Raw genomic sequence first — 15,021 nt, forward strand, 5'->3', positions numbered from 1 at the left:
GATGTTCATTTTCGATCTGCGTCTTCGGAATGACATGGTTGTCGTGCTTGCATTGTACCCCGAGTCCAGAGATCAGAGATGAGAAGGAATGACCGGATACTCCTTCCTTTGCGGGAAACGGAAGTCGTAAGATGATGAGGGGAGTGTTCTTGTCTTGCATCAGACAACCACGTGATGCATCTTTGGTGTGGTGTTGTGCTCTGCTGTGGTGCTCGGCTTGGTTGTGTGTTCTGCTTGACTATTTTGTGGTTATGTGTATCCTGCATTGCTCATAAGAAGGCGTGTCGAACCGATTCTTGCGCTCGGTTGGTACGACTGCGTGTGCACTTATCGAACGCCGAACGCCTTGGGGAACCAGGGGAGATTCTCCAAGCGCCATCGGCTAAGACGGGGTCGTTTTGACTAGATTGACGAGATACCTCGGACTCGAAAGAAAGGACGTCTCTGTTGGAAAGCGCTTAGAAGGGAGCTGGGTAAGTGAATCGTGCCGCCAGATGCCTTTTCTGCCTGGAATTGATCAAAAGCAATCATCGACAATGACATTCCATGTCACCAAAGCAGCTACTAGCAGTTGTGAGTAGCTACAGATGCACCAGCACGAAGGACTCGTGAATCTCGTCAAAGGTCGAGAGTTGCAGAGCTGGCAATTACAAAGCACAGCGCATTTGACAGTCAAAGGTGCGTACCGCGAAAGGCTCGCCAGATCACGGCTCTCATGGTCGATGCGTCAGATCTTCGAGGTATCGTGTGCTGTCAGTGGTTCGATCTTGCTGCCTTCAACTAGTCTGCCGGTAAAATCTCAAAGGAATACTTGCGTTCTCATTAATGACATCTAGCACCTCAGTGCGTCACTCAGGCTGGGGAATCCCTAGACAGTCTCGCCATCACGTTCTCTGCTTCTCGCCTTATTCACAGCGGTCAAGAACCACAGGGCATTACGCGCGCAGCGGAGCACAATCAGCGAGTACGTTGAAATGTAACTCGACCGTACTGATCTTGCACAGGTCTTTCGTTCGCCGTGACCAAGTATCTGTTTCCACCACCACCGTCAGAATCGAACCACGCCCAATGGAAGCAAGGAGCGACAGAAGTAAAAGAAAGAAAAAGGCAACATACCCTCTGTGATGTCCACGCGAAACGTCAAATCCACCCTTTCCACCCCAAATCTCCTCCATTTTCAATCGATGCTTACTCTTTGGCTTGCCCTCGGCCAACCTCACCTTCTCGAAAAATACATAGGCAGCGTAAAACACACAAGAAGTGTTTCCCGTATCTGCACCTTTGTAGCCGCGGAATTTCGTGAGCTGGGTAGATTGGATTCTGGATGGTTTCTTTTCGTCGGTGTGGTATTGAGCGAGCAGGTCGCGGCAGAATTGGGCGGCTGTGGTGTTGGGTTTGCGTAGGTAGGCGGATATCTTTTTGCGGACTTCGTCGCAGGTGTCGTAGACTTGTACGCTGTCTGTTTCTTCACCTTTGTCATGTGTCAATCACTTCATAAGCCTACAGACATTCACGAGATTTAAGTTCATGTTTACCGTCAAGATGAATGTTGGAAATATCGGGATGGGCATCCTTATCCTTTTCAGCTGCTGCCGCCGCTGTCGAAGAACCAGAAGCCCCACCACTAGCAGCAACCTTTTGCTTCTTTGTAGGAATCTTCAACCCAGCCATCTCCCTCTTCTTGAAAAACTCCCAAGCACCCCGATAAGTATCAGACTGCTCGCCAGCAAACTTCCTATTCTGAGACATGAATCTTCTGTAAGCATTTCCTGATACACCGATGGCATCGCAGAATTGGCCCACTTTCATCTCGCCGGCTTCGAGGAAACGGTTGATTTTGCCGCGGACGACGGTGCATGAGTCCATGGGTTCGCCATCGGGGATGTCGTAGTCGTCGAGGTTTATGGTGGGTAGGTCGGAGGTGTGTGTGGATTTGCGTTTGGAGCCTGCGAGTTGGGTGGGTTGCGTGGTGGATGTTGCAACATGCTCGGCTGTGTTGCCCGTGGGAGCAGTGAGATGCACGTTGAAGTTCTCTGCCGGCATTTTTGATGAATTGAACGGTCTCGAGTAATAGACGGATGAGATACGAGTCGAGCAAGACGCGACTTTATCAGTGACGTGTGCCATGAGTGGAAACATGCGGGGTTGGGCGCGGTTCAGTCTCGAGCTGACCAATAGCGCAACACATGGCATCCGTGACCAGCAGCACCTTTTGACGTCTGCCATCGAACCTTCAATCGAGATATCCAACACCACACCATCCCCACAACCTCACATACACACACACACACACACACACCTCACAATGGCACCCTCAAGAGCTGTCTTCCGCAGCGCATCCACCGCTTTCGCCGCCCTCCGAACCTCCTCCTCCCGCACATTGGCCTCGACAGCACCATCAAGAGCCAGACAATTGCACTACCTCAGTCTATCTGCTCGCCCTCTCCTCACATCCAACGCCCTACCTATCTCACCGTTCCGTAGACACAACTCCACAGATGCCGCAACGGCAGAGACCCCCTCAGCAGTCGAAGCACCAGACTACCTCGACGAAAAAGAACTCCACATTTTCCAAAAACTCGCTCAAGAGCTCCAACCCACGAAACTAGAGGTATGCGACACAGTTCGGACAGAGTGGAGGAGCAAGCACTGACAGGAGTGAATCACAGGTTCAAGATGTCAGTGGAGGTTGCGGAAGCATGTACGCACTAGACATTGTGTCTGCAAAGTTCAAGGGCTTGTCGGTCATCAAGCAACACCGCTTGGTCAATGCCGTGCTCAAGGATGAGATCAAGGGTTGGCATGGTGTGCAGCTGAAGACAAAGGCTCCTTGATTGGGAGAACTCTTCGCAAACCGGAGAAAGAAAGAGCATCGACGGACATACACGAACGGAGAAGAAAGCGCAGACCCACGCAGAAGATGGGAAACCTCTGTTTCTGGAGATTTTGCCAAATATACACACGGATTGGCTTACTCACATAAATCACTGCGCCAGAGGAAAGTGGTGGAGGCAAGGAGGGCATCAGGTATGTCGCCATTTTACTGTAAAAATATTGTACAATCATCAAAAGAGCAAAACGTATCAACAGTCTCAGAGACTGTGCAAGCAACATGACTAGCAGTCCCAATGACTGTGTGCTAAGAGAAAAGGCGGCGTTCCACCTCGCGAAGATTCCAAAAAGAAAGGGGCAGCAAAAGAAGCTCCATTCAGCTTCAGCCGTTTCCAAGCCCTTGTTTCAATCTTCTCTATTCCTCTTTGTCGTCCTCGGAAGCAGCGTCATCAACCGCCCTCCTCAGTTTCTGGGCCCAGTGACCGTCTTCTGCACAACAAAGACCTTGACCTTGCTTCCATCCTCCCCATCAACTTCCTCAGCAAACAACTCGCGACGATCCTCCAAATCATCCAACCTCTGCTTTCGGTCCTGTCTCGCGTCTTCCTTGGCTTTGACGGCACTGAGAGTTGTCTTCCTCGCGCTGCTGCCCGGAGTTGAAGTCTCCTCGGGCCAAAGCATGTTGAACACTTTTTCGTTGGCTTTGCGGTTGGCGAGGTCGAAGGTGGTGTAGATCTCGTCGGATTCTTCGATTGTGGTGATGGTGGGGCCAGTGGTCTCTGAAGTGGTGTCTGAAGCAGCAGCAGCAGCAGCAGCCGACGTGGTTTCTTGTCTGATTGCCCAGACCTGCTTGTACAAGATGCCTTTGTCCTCGAAAAGAGGTAGCTTGCCTTCAAACTCGGTGTGCAATTGCCTCTCCACCCACACCTTGACATGTCCGCCAGGGACATCGAGTTGAGCCCAAGCCATATTGAACTCGCCCATTCCTTGGTGCAGACTTCTTTCCTCATTGGGGTCGATTTTGATGGCTGAGGCATTGCCATGGGGACGCAAGATTTCGTTGGTGACTGCCACGTTGGCTTCATTCAGATAGGTGAAGTTGCCGCAGCCGATCTTGGTGTCGTCGTCTGGTTCTTCTGCATCGTGCGACCATTGCTTGCGGAAGACTGTGTAGACGAAGTAGCTGAGTTCTTCTTCTTGGATGAAGTCTGGTGGCCCTTCGATTTTTTCTTCGTCTTCGTCTTTGCATTTGTTGAGGTGCTTGTACAGAGCTTGAATGGCAGCTGGCGGAAGAGATTTGCCTGCTGTTTGGGGGTGGCCATCATCTCTGAGATTGCTAGATGCAGCGGGTTTGCGGGCATTGCTGCGTTTGGTGGGAGTTTTCTTCCGCACATCTTCGTCCTCGTCGTCGTTGGAGAAGGTAAAGCCATTATCGACTGCCTTGCCTTTGTTTCTTGCTGCGCCAGCGGCAGCGAGAGCGCGTCTGTTGATGTCAGACTGAGCAGTCCTCAAATCACGCTCAGCCTTGACACGCGAATCCTTTTCGGCCTTGAAGTTTTCCTTGTATGTCTGAGCTTCTTCCTTGAGCTTCTGATACTTTTCCTGTACTTCGACCTTGAGCTTAAGTTGCTTTTCGTGCTCCTTGAGCTCTGCGGTTTTGGTAGCAGACTCGCTTTCCAAAGCTTTGATGCGCTCTTGCAATTCTGCTTCTTTTGTTGCCCAAAGGAGTCTCTCTTCCTCCAATGTTTCTGAAAGTCTTTTTGCATCAGCTTGTACTGCCGGAGATGGAGGTACAGGTCTAGCATTGATAGGAGTCGGCGGCAGAACAGAAGTGGCAGTGGTAGCAGCTGGTGCCACAGTTTCAGGAATGATAGGTGCGAGAGCTTGCTCCACGATCTCCTCTGCTGTTGTCGTTGTCTCCTGTTTGTCAAGCTTACGCTTTGCCTCGTAGATCCTCTGTCTAGTCTTGACGGTGTCGAGAACGTAGGGTGGTGCGGTCAGATCGAGAATTTCCTTGATCTGTTGCCAGTCCATGGGATCCGCTCTGTGTCTGTATTCCCATACTTGTTTATCCAAGCTGTTAGGGATGAAGTTGCGCAACTGCTCTTCAGGAATCGTGTTGATTCTCTCTTGAATAGAATCCGATGTGGAAGACCCAGGTCGCAAGGATGGTGAAGGAGCATCGTATCGTGCTGTAGGTTGGATGATGGGAGCGGTAGGAGTGTTTTGAGCGAAGGAGGCGACGGGAGCGATAGGGGTGACGGGCGCTCTGTATTCTGGAGAGGTCGAAGCTGCGATCTGAGCCGGGTATTGCATGTCTTCTTTGAGCTGGCCATGTCCCGGTCTGTCGGTGTCGCTCTTGCGAGGTCTGACGGTGCTCAGGATATTCTTGGGAGGATTGTAACCTTCTAGCTTCAGGGATTTTCTCGGGCGGATATCGCTCATGGGAGATGGCGGTATCCCCGATGGGAAGGATTGATCGCTTGCATGCTTGTGACTTGGCTGAGGCTTCTGTACTGCACCTCTACCAGCAGACAAGATCTCGGGTACATAGCGGCGGCCGGGTCTCAGGTTCTCTCTGAGCAACGCACGAGAATCTCTTGCTGGTTCGTGCCCAAACGCAAGTTGCGTTCGAGCTTGAGTGTGTATGGGTTGCTGTCGTGCAAGTGGCATCTCGGGTGCATGTCGGTGTTCAGATCTCGGTCTCCCTCCAAGCACCGCACGAGAGTCTCTTGCTTGATCGTGACTGGACGCAGGTTGCATCTGGGTTGTGTCTACAAACTTGAAATGAGCTCGACGGGCCGTGGCAGGCTGAGTTTGATTCATCGCTCCTCCGTGTTGGCCGCGCATTGTGTGCGGAAGATCGTCACGAGTCGGAACGCGGTATGAGTAGTGCTGACCGGATCTTGCATCTCGGGTCTGGATGGGCTGCGACTGCTGGTCACTCGAATGGATTCCGGATGTGTCGTTAGATAGGCTGTTCCCTGTTGCTCTGTGGCCGTACTGGCGACCATCTTGGAAGTTGGCTTGTGACAGACGAGTACTGTCGCTGCTGTTGACGAAGAGCGGCGTTGATCTGCGCTCGACATCCTCTCCTTGAACATCAGCTTCATCTGAAGGGCCATCTTCGTTCGAATCGCTCTCTTCAACAAAAGGATTGTTTGCCAGCATCGATTTGCCAAGTCCTGGAGCGACTCTTTCGTATCTTCGGTGGCGATCTTGTATTGTCTCTTGAGTATCATAATTGGAGGGCTCCATTGGTGCGTAGCGTTGCCGGATTCCATCCACAGGATCGTTGGCAGAATACGGATCGGGTCTGGATTGTGTTATTGGTTGCTGATATAGATCTGGAGGGATTCTGGCATACATTGAATGTCCACTGGTATGGGAAGAAATCCGATTCCTCTTGGACTGTCTGTCCTCTTCGTCGGTGTGCACGATGTCTGTGTAGATACTTGTGCGCTTCTTTAATCTCTCTTTTTGGTTAGAGATCGTAGACCCATCGAGTGGATCCATGATGAGAGAAGAAGAATAGATCCGGTATGACTTGATGTTGGAAGAAGATGAGCAAGAATGGATCGAGAATGGCTTGATAGACCCAAGGTAGGACCGTAATGTCTTGATGAAGGAAGAATGTCTCGATGAAGGAAGAGTATCTCGATAAAGGAAAAATGTCTCGATGAAGGAAAGGGTATGACGAAAAATGTCTCGATGAAGGAAAGGGTATGACCGGAATGTCTTGGTGAAGAACGAAGAACCAAACTGGGATCACTTGGTGTGTCCCGCTCAATCCAAAGTACAAAGAAGACGTCCAGGCACGGAAGAAGAGTAGTGAGGTATGGTACGTTGCGAGCGAGATCGGCAAAGTCTGAAGCACATTCCGCCGCAAGTCGATCGAGACAGGTAAAGGGAGTTGCGATTGGAGTCGGGCGGCGGGATGAAGGTGAGCCACGCTTGTGATAGTGAGCTGCGAACCGACCTGCTCCGTTGTGACACGCGCTCCGCCGCAATTCAGTCGAGATAGGTGAGAAATTTGAGATCGGGGACGGCGGCGGGATGAATGAAGGTCACGTTGGTGAAGTTGAGCTGCGAAACGACCTGCTCCGCTGTAAATAGCGCTCCGCCGTAAGTCGATCGAGATAGATGAGAGATTTGAGATCGGGGATGGCGGCGGGATGAATGAAGGTCACTTTAATGAAGTTGAGCTGCGGAACCAGCTGCTCTGTTATGAATCGCGCTCCGCCGTAAGGCGATGAAGATAAGTGGTATTCGAGATCGGGGACGGCAGCGGGATGAGTGAAGGTCACTTTAATGAAGTTGAGCTGCGGAACCAGCTGCTCTGTTATGAATCGCGCTCCGCCGTAAGGCGATGAAGATAAGTGGTATTCGAGATCGGGGACGGCAGCGGGATGAGTGAAAGTCACGTTAATGTGAGCTGCGAAACGAGCTGCTCTGTTGTGAATCGCGCTCCGCCATAAGTCGATCAGCAAACCATAGACAGTCGGGATCGGAGTCGGCGGCGGCGGGGTGAAAGAGGACTACACTCTTGAACATGAGTTGCGATCAGAGCTGTCCCAATGTGAACCGCGCTCCGCTGTACTTCGATCGGGAAGAGTATCGTCATTCGAGATCGGAGTTGGCAACTAATTGAAGGAAGGCTACTCTCATCAAGATGTTTTTATGTGAATCGCACTCCGCCATACTTCGGTCGGCAGAGTATAGAAATTCGAGATCGAAGTCGGCCACGCGGTAAAGGGGGGTACGCTTGTGAAAATGTGTTGCAACTAGTGCTGCTCCCGAGTTGGAGCACGCTCCGCGCCAATTCAAGCGAGAACTAAGATGTAAACGCCATGAGAGAGGTTTCCAGCCGGTCTATTCGAGTGAGGTAGGTGGTTGTAAATGCAGCAGTAAGCGTTTCACAATGACAGGAAACCCAAATACTTGCGCTCCGCGCCAATTCAACACAAAGAAGTCTGTATGATCAAGACAAGGAGGGATCCGCTGCCAGTCTTGTAGGCGAGGTAAATGAGAATTGGGTACAGATAGTGATGACTTCTTGTAAGGACTGTTCCGGTTGGAGAACGCTCTGCACCAACTTGAGCGAGAACTAAGGTGCGACACCGCTGGGAGTAGTTTCCGGCCGGTCTTCGTGGGCGAGGTGGATGATTGTAAATACGGTAGTGAGCGTTTCACGATGGTAGCAGACGTGAGGACCTGCGCTCCGTGCCATTTCAACGCATGAAAGCCCATACAGCCAAGGTAGGGGAAAGTCCTACTGCTGGTCTTTCTAGGTGAGGTGAATGAAGATTAGGTCCAGCCGGTGACGAATTCTGGTGAATATTGTTCCAGTGACGAGTTCTGGTGAACATTGTTCCAGTCCCGAAAACTCTCCGTAATAATTTGAGCGAGAAGTAACGTATAAATACAGTCAGAGGAGTTCCTGGTCAATCTCTGGGATGGGGTAGATCATTGTAAATTCGATAGTGAGCGACTCATGATGGAAGTAGACGTGAGGTCTTACGCTCCGCACTGAGCCAACGCGAAAAACCTTTATCCTCCAAGAGATGGAGTCATCTGCTGTGACGATTTCTGACAAAAGCCATGTTCCTACGTATCACGCTCCGCGCCAATTCGAGCGGCAGCTAAGCCGTGGGAGCTATGGAAGAAGTATCCAGCCCATCCTCTCAGGCAAGGTGGAGGAGGGGCATGCTGATCAAGACAAGTTCTAATGCAGGGTGCTTTCGTTTTGAAAATGCTCCGTGCTAATTCAAGCGCTTGGCGAGCTGGAGACTGTAGGGAAAGTCCCCAGCCGAATATTCCCAGTGAGGTGGACAAGGACCAGGTGCAGACAGTGATGATTTGCGACAAGAGCTTTCCCAATGTGATGAATGCTCCGCGCCAATGCGAGCGACAACTGAGTTGTTGGTTCAATGGGGGAAGTCTCCAGCCACTCATTTCGAGCGAGGTCAACAAGGGTGTCGTAACGAGTTTTGGCAAGACCTGTTCCGATATAACGAACGCTCCGCCAAAAGTCACGCGTCCAACGAGCTGTGAGTACAACAGGAAAAGTGTCCAGCCATTCTGTTTGAACGAGGCCCACAATGACTAGGCATTCGCCGTGTTGTTTCCTGACAAGAGCTGTTCCAGGTCCAAAAAAATGCTGCGCGCCAATTCACACGAGAAGCATGAAGAAGAGACCAGGAGAGAATACTTGGAAAAATATTTCCAGACGAGACAGTTGAATGTGAAAGCCATCAGTGAAATGCATCCAGGGTTCGGTTTCGAGTGAAATTTGCGATCATTTCCGATTCGAAACTGCGTCGCAAAGCCAACTGTAAAAATGCACAATGTTGTCAGGAACAGTACAGCTTGCCAAAGAAAGCCAACACCTCCACAGGCTCTCTCTGGACATACCGCTGATCTCGTAAACATTTGTGCATTTTCATATTTCAAAGACTGGTCCTGAACATTCAGTGAGATACTTGAAAAAGTTTTTTGTGTGAGACTAACAAACCTCAATTTGCCTGTATCTCACATTTCGAAGACCTTGTAGCGTGTAGCTGTCGAAGTGCAGAGTGTTGTACCGAGATAGGGTCTCTCTAAGCACACCTCTGGGCTGATCTCCTTTGTGCATTTTGATGGCTGGAAAAATTGCTATGCTCGCGATAGGAGATTGCTTGGGATTACTTGCTGCATCCTAGCATTGCGTGGTTCTGTGTTTGGTAAGCTATACAAATGCACAATGTTCTTCTGAAACGGAGACCTTTGTTGGGAGCCATGACTTTGACGAGCTCCCTCTGGACATAGCTCTGAGTTTGAAGATACTTGTGCATTTCCATAGCTGATATATCGTTCAGTTTGCCGGTCGGGAGTGACGATCTTGAGCCCTGGAACATGTCATCTCATATCGCTATCTCTCTGGAAGTATCTCTCGTACCTTGACGCTATCAAGATGCACGATAATCTTCCGGAATAGAAAGCTTGCCACTGAGAGCTATCACTCCAACGGCTTTCTCTGGACACTGTCGTGTTTAGTAAAACTACTGTGCATTTTGATAGCTTACCTATCGCGGGAGGTCGATGGGAGAAAGAAGGATGCAGAGTAAAAGAATTTGATTTTTCATATCCCATACAATCGCATATACACAGTAACCTTGAGGCCGTTAGTTCCTGCTACTGGCCATCTCACCATATCTTCCTCTTTCTCTCGTTGTGTCGTAAGCCTGCAACACTCTGGCTTGTGATTCGTCGGTCTGCGAAAAGGCATAACCACGTTGTTTGCGCATACGCTGTACTTGACGAACTTTACGAATTGCTTTCTGGAATTGCTCCATCCTGTTTTTGACGTTAGTGCACATTCTGAATATGACGTAAACGGAAAACACATACCTTGGTCGGTAGTCCTGAATGTTATACTTCTGGATCTCCTGGACGTGGTGGTAGGCTTGAGGGTAATACATGCGCTTGGCATACTTCCAGGCATAGTCTCTGAGAAGACAAAGGACTGGAAGTACAATGATTGTTAGCCAGAAGGTAACACTGGGGAAGAGTCTTGGGACAACGCCAGCATATTCCATGCTGAATCCAAGCTTAGGTGCGACAGTCGCATAGATGGGCAGGAAGATGAACCAGACTGCAAGACTGCCAGGAATGGCAATCACAGTGTATTTGGTCCAGAGGTTGGTAATGAGTGCTGCTTTGCCAAGAGTGGTGATGAGACCGGCTGTGTAGAGAGTGGTTCCCCATACCCAGTGCCCAGCGATCTTGCCATCACTTTGTGGCAGATCATAGAGGAAGATGAGTTCAGACACAAAGTAAAGGATGAGAGAGTGGTAGAAACCGTTTGCTACCCAGCTGAAGAAAGAATGCATTCTGAAGAACACACCCTTCTGACTGAGTTGGTAGAGTTGAGGGTATCGGTCAAGCAAACGAGCTGAGACATACTGATCGAAGATACCAAGAACAAAGGGCGGCATGACCGTGAAGAGAACGTTGTAGAAACTCATCGTCCAGGACTCGAAGATGACTTCTCCAGAGAAACCGTTCTGGAAGGAGTACCAGAACTGGGTCATGAAAAGTGCCGTGTTTTTGTAGTAGAAGTACAAGATCATCTTGGATATTCGTTGATACGACCAGGCTCCGTGGACAAGCAATAGCTTGCGAAGGTAGCGGAATTGCGCGATGGAGACGTCGGCCGAACGTGCTGCTTGAAGGCCCTCGACACCAGAGATACCGATACCGATATGTGCAGCTTGAATCATCGAGACATCATTGGCACCATCACCAATAGCCAGGAGAATCGCTTTCTTGTGGCGCTTGACAAGCTTGACGACAAGGGCTTTCTGCAGGGGCGAGACACGACAGCAGATTACAGCCTTGCAAACAACAGCCAAGTCCAGGAACATCTTCTCCAGGTCCTTTTCAAGTGCAAACGTAAGAGATTTGCCATCGATGACAAGTGCTAGAGTCTCGATGGTAGCACCGGTTTGGAACTGACTTTGCACAGCACTCAGCTTCTTTTGAAGATTGTCTCTCGTAGCGGCTGCAGTTTCTTCGTTGACAATAAGAAGAGTCATATCCTCACTAATCAGTTTGCAACTCATGCCGATGTTGATCGCAGTTTCTTGCCTGTCTCCAGTCAGGACCCAGATCTTGATGCCGGCTGTTTGTAAGGTGTGAATAGTGTCTGGGACGCCGTCCTGCAGTTTGTCTTCGATGGCTGTAGCGCCGAGCAGAGTGAAGTCGTGTTCAATGAGTTCGGCTGCCTTGTCCATTTCTTCGGCTCGGTTACCTCCAACTGTGGTCGCAGCTTCGCTGAAAACTCGCTGCCACTCTCTGAACTCCTCTTCTGGGACCTCGCGCATAGCGAGACACAGAGTTCTCAGTCCTTCTGCAGCATACTCCTCAAGATGTTGTAGTGTGGCCTCAACGAATGGGTTGTCACCACCTAGGCGTTCTAAAATGACGGTATCGGCACCTTTGCAGTAGCATCTGATCTTGCCATCGGGGCATCTGAAGAGAGTCGACATGCGCTTTCTGGTGGAGTTGAACTCGCAAACTGCCAAGAGTTCATACTCGAATTGCTCGCCAGAGACCTCAATCATGACCGAGCGTGGTTTACGTGCGATGAACTTGTACCCGAGCGTAACAGCACCTTCGACCAGAGCGCCTTCGTCGGGCGAGGCTGCTTGATACTTGATTTTACCTCCCTTCTCAGCGCCTGTCTCAGGAATGACGGTATGACAAGTGGACAGCAAAGTCAAGAACTGGTTGATTATTTCACGGGATGGGTGGTTTCTTCGGTTGTGCTCCAGGCGAGTAAAGTCGAATATACCCATATCTCCATCCTCTCCAGTTGCTCGTCTATCTTCGGGAACTTCGTCGGCGTATTGAATGCCAGCGATGGAACTTTGTCTGAATTCCATCATGTTGCACGTGAGAGTTCCTGTCTTGTCGGAGAAAATGTATTCGACCTGGCCCAATTCTTCGACTAAGGAGGATGTCCTGCAGTTAGCAGGTGTGTCCGTCTTATCGTAGTAGATATCGAGATCCGAGCTAATGAGGATTGCTTGCCAGTACTTGATGATTTCAATGGTGACGAAGAGCGAGATTGGTACCAAATTTGAGTAAAGAACCCAATTGGTGAAGAAGTCACTGAAGAACTGCTTTCCGCCGTTGATGTGAGTCGGGTAGCTTAAATACCACAACTTTTGACCTGAAGTGGCACGCTTCGCGAGATCACCAATAGAACTGATAACACTGAGAGTGACAAGGATACCACCAAGCATGAGAATCTGAAGATTCACCAAGCGTTCAACAGCGGTCTTCTTGATTGGTGTAGCAGTGGCATTACGCATGAGTTTTGTTTCATGACCGGTGAAGACGACGATTCCATGGACCCACGGCGTGTTTCTTAGAGTAGCACCGCGCAAGAGGAGTTGCTCGGGGTTCAAAGGAAGCTCCTTCTCACCACCACCAGATTGCATCGTCATGGTTGCCTCGTATGTGTAAAGACTACTATTGGGAGTCTCGGATCGGATTTTACCACCGAGTCTGCTGATGTCAGCAGAACTAACAAGGTTGGCAGTCTCTGGAATAGCTTGTTTGATCTTCAGATTCGTCTCGCCGTCGAGGTTGGCTGTTTCGATGTAGCATAAGCCTTCAGGCTCTGAACTGGCTAGTAGGACAAGATCTGCCGGGAAGGGTTCCTCAGATTCTACACGAACGACATCTCCAACTGCTATGTTGATCCAGTTGCTGTCCTCGAAAGTCGAGCCTCGCAAAACACGGGCTTTTGAAGTATTGAGCTGTTTGTCTTGAGACTTTCTGCGCGAGTCTTCAACCATCTCTTTACCGGCCGAAACCAAGAGGACAATTCCCAGCGGCACAATGGTGGTGTACCTACTTGTGGGAGACACACCGGGGATTTGTTGCAAGATTGCCGTGAACAAGAAGAACAAGTTGGCATATTTGGAGAACTGCTCGAACAAGAACTTTGGTAGGAAAGTAGCAAAGTTGTACTTGGAGGTCGAGACATGGTTGTCAACGTACTTGTTGGCAGCGTTTGCAGGAGGGTTGTTGAGATGGATTATGCGAGGACCAGCAGCATTAGGATCCGGACCCGAACGACCAAGGCCAAACTTGAATTTTGCTCCCGGTGTGCGCTTAGCAGGCGGAGGGGCAGATGGTAGAGCGTCAACACCGCCAGAGGCAATGTGAGATGATCGAGCACCAGCTTCGGTCAAGGGCAGGTCCATTTCTGAATAGCCGCCAGTGTTGGCGCCGAACATGTTCTTGGCGCGGTCTACAATGCTTCCTCCGATACCCATTATGCTGTTTCTATTGCGTCCATGGCTGGTGAAGCGCGACTCATGCAAGCCTGGCATATTGTCTTCGTCGACACCACCTCCTGCTGCATAGTAGTCTCTATCGTCATGCATGTCGTCGAGGTCTGAATACGGTTGATAGTTGTTCAAATCACTAGTCTGCGAGTATTGTCTTCCCATAGTGCCGTGCATGGGAACGTGCAAGCCAGCGGTAGTCTGGGCGCCAGGACCTCCAGGCAGACCAGCTGTCGAAGAGGAACCCACAAAGTCATCGTAGCTGGTTGAGGCACGGGGGGCATCGGAAGCGTCTATGTTGTGGTGGAGGAGCAGATGGTCGTCATCGGTAGGCGGGGGCTTGCCAGAATTGTAGATTGGCTGATCGTCCAAGTCAAGAAGAAGGTCGGAGTTGGCAGACGGAGACGCCTGACCATGGGGTCTCCCGGCCATATTCACGTGGATGAGGTGTCGGCAATGCGCGCGCGGTTGCTAGGTGTCGCGTCGAGGGGGGAGTTTCTGTGAGGTGGCTTGCGGATCACTATGAGGCAGATGCGAGCATTCGGTAGCCGGCGGTAAGGCTTCGCTGACAGAGACGAGACAGTCAACAGCTGAGGAACAGCAGTTCAAGGGCGGCCAGAATGGAGTTGCAAGGGCATGAATGCTCTCCGGTGGGTCGATGTGTCGAAGACGAGATGAAAATAGCAATGGGCTGTGTAGCTGTGGCCTGCCTCGTTCTGAAGCGTTGCGCGTAACAAGCACGCTTGCGACTGCCCTAACCACGGCTGCGGCTTCCTCTTGCATCCGTTCAGGAGGTGCAGAGCTCCACTCCGCAGACCCTTGCCAAGACACCTCACGCTCGGACAGGGTCGTGGTCACGACGATAGTGGACGAAACTGATTCGAACTTTTACGAAGGATTTTTCTGGTTGAAGTATCACAGACGCTTGCATAGGAACATGTCTACTTCAACTTTGCTCCTGCGTGTCGGTATGATCATCTGTCGGAGGTGTAGCCGCTTTTGCTCAAATACCGGTGGATAATAGTAAACTTGCAGAAAAGCCACGGTTCTTTCAGCGTCCGTGGACGTCAACTCCGAAAGAAATATTCTCTCACCACGTGGTCCGGCATACATGTTGCAAGTCAATTAACAAGACATGTATCACTGAGACAAGAAGTATACCCACACCCTTCCCCTGATTGACAGTGATTGCCAGAGAGTGTTGGCGAATGCAGATGATTCAGAGAGCGCACGGACCATATTGATGCGTTAATGGATGCACTTCCCCAGAACGCGACGCGCTCCTACCCTTCAGTTTCGCTGTGCCTTTGACCAATCCACAAGGCAATCACGACGGCGCATCATGGAC

General features: G+C 50.6%; 4 protein-coding genes across 4 annotated transcripts; 1 reads left to right on the plus strand and 3 right to left on the minus strand.

Annotated features, from left to right (window-relative positions):
• Positions 1-957: 957 nt before the first annotated feature.
• On the minus strand, positions 958-2,043 carry M436DRAFT_52268 (uncharacterized protein; the record flags this gene model as incomplete). The annotated part of the gene is made up of 3 exons (XM_013569686.1): positions 958-1,030; positions 1,117-1,471; positions 1,536-2,043. The coding sequence occupies 3 exons, from the start codon at positions 2,041-2,043 to the stop codon at positions 958-960; spliced, it is 936 nt and encodes a 311-aa protein (XP_013425140.1).
• Positions 2,044-2,305: 262 nt separating this feature from the next.
• Positions 2,306-2,834, plus strand: M436DRAFT_74657 (bola-like protein; the record flags this gene model as incomplete). Its single annotated transcript, XM_013569834.1, has 2 exons — positions 2,306-2,611; positions 2,670-2,834. 2 exons carry the CDS (start codon positions 2,306-2,308, stop codon positions 2,832-2,834), a joined length of 471 nt encoding a protein of 156 aa, XP_013425288.1.
• Positions 2,835-3,294: 460 nt separating this feature from the next.
• Positions 3,295-6,348, minus strand: M436DRAFT_83889 (uncharacterized protein; the record flags this gene model as incomplete). The annotated part of the gene is made up of 1 exon (XM_013569835.1): positions 3,295-6,348. One exon carries the CDS (start codon positions 6,346-6,348, stop codon positions 3,295-3,297), a length of 3,054 nt encoding a protein of 1,017 aa, XP_013425289.1.
• Positions 6,349-9,995: 3,647 nt separating this feature from the next.
• M436DRAFT_83890 (phospholipid-translocating P-type ATPase) lies at positions 9,996-14,105 on the minus strand (the record flags this gene model as incomplete). Its single annotated transcript, XM_013569836.1, has 2 exons — positions 9,996-10,167; positions 10,222-14,105. The coding sequence occupies 2 exons, from the start codon at positions 14,103-14,105 to the stop codon at positions 9,996-9,998; spliced, it is 4,056 nt and encodes a 1,351-aa protein (XP_013425290.1).
• Positions 14,106-15,021: the final 916 nt, after the last annotated feature.

The sequence above is a fragment of the Aureobasidium namibiae genome, assembly GCF_000721765.1.
Source record: "Aureobasidium namibiae CBS 147.97 unplaced genomic scaffold scaffold_14, whole genome shotgun sequence".
Lineage (NCBI taxonomy): Eukaryota > Fungi > Ascomycota > Dothideomycetes > Dothideales > Saccotheciaceae > Aureobasidium > Aureobasidium namibiae.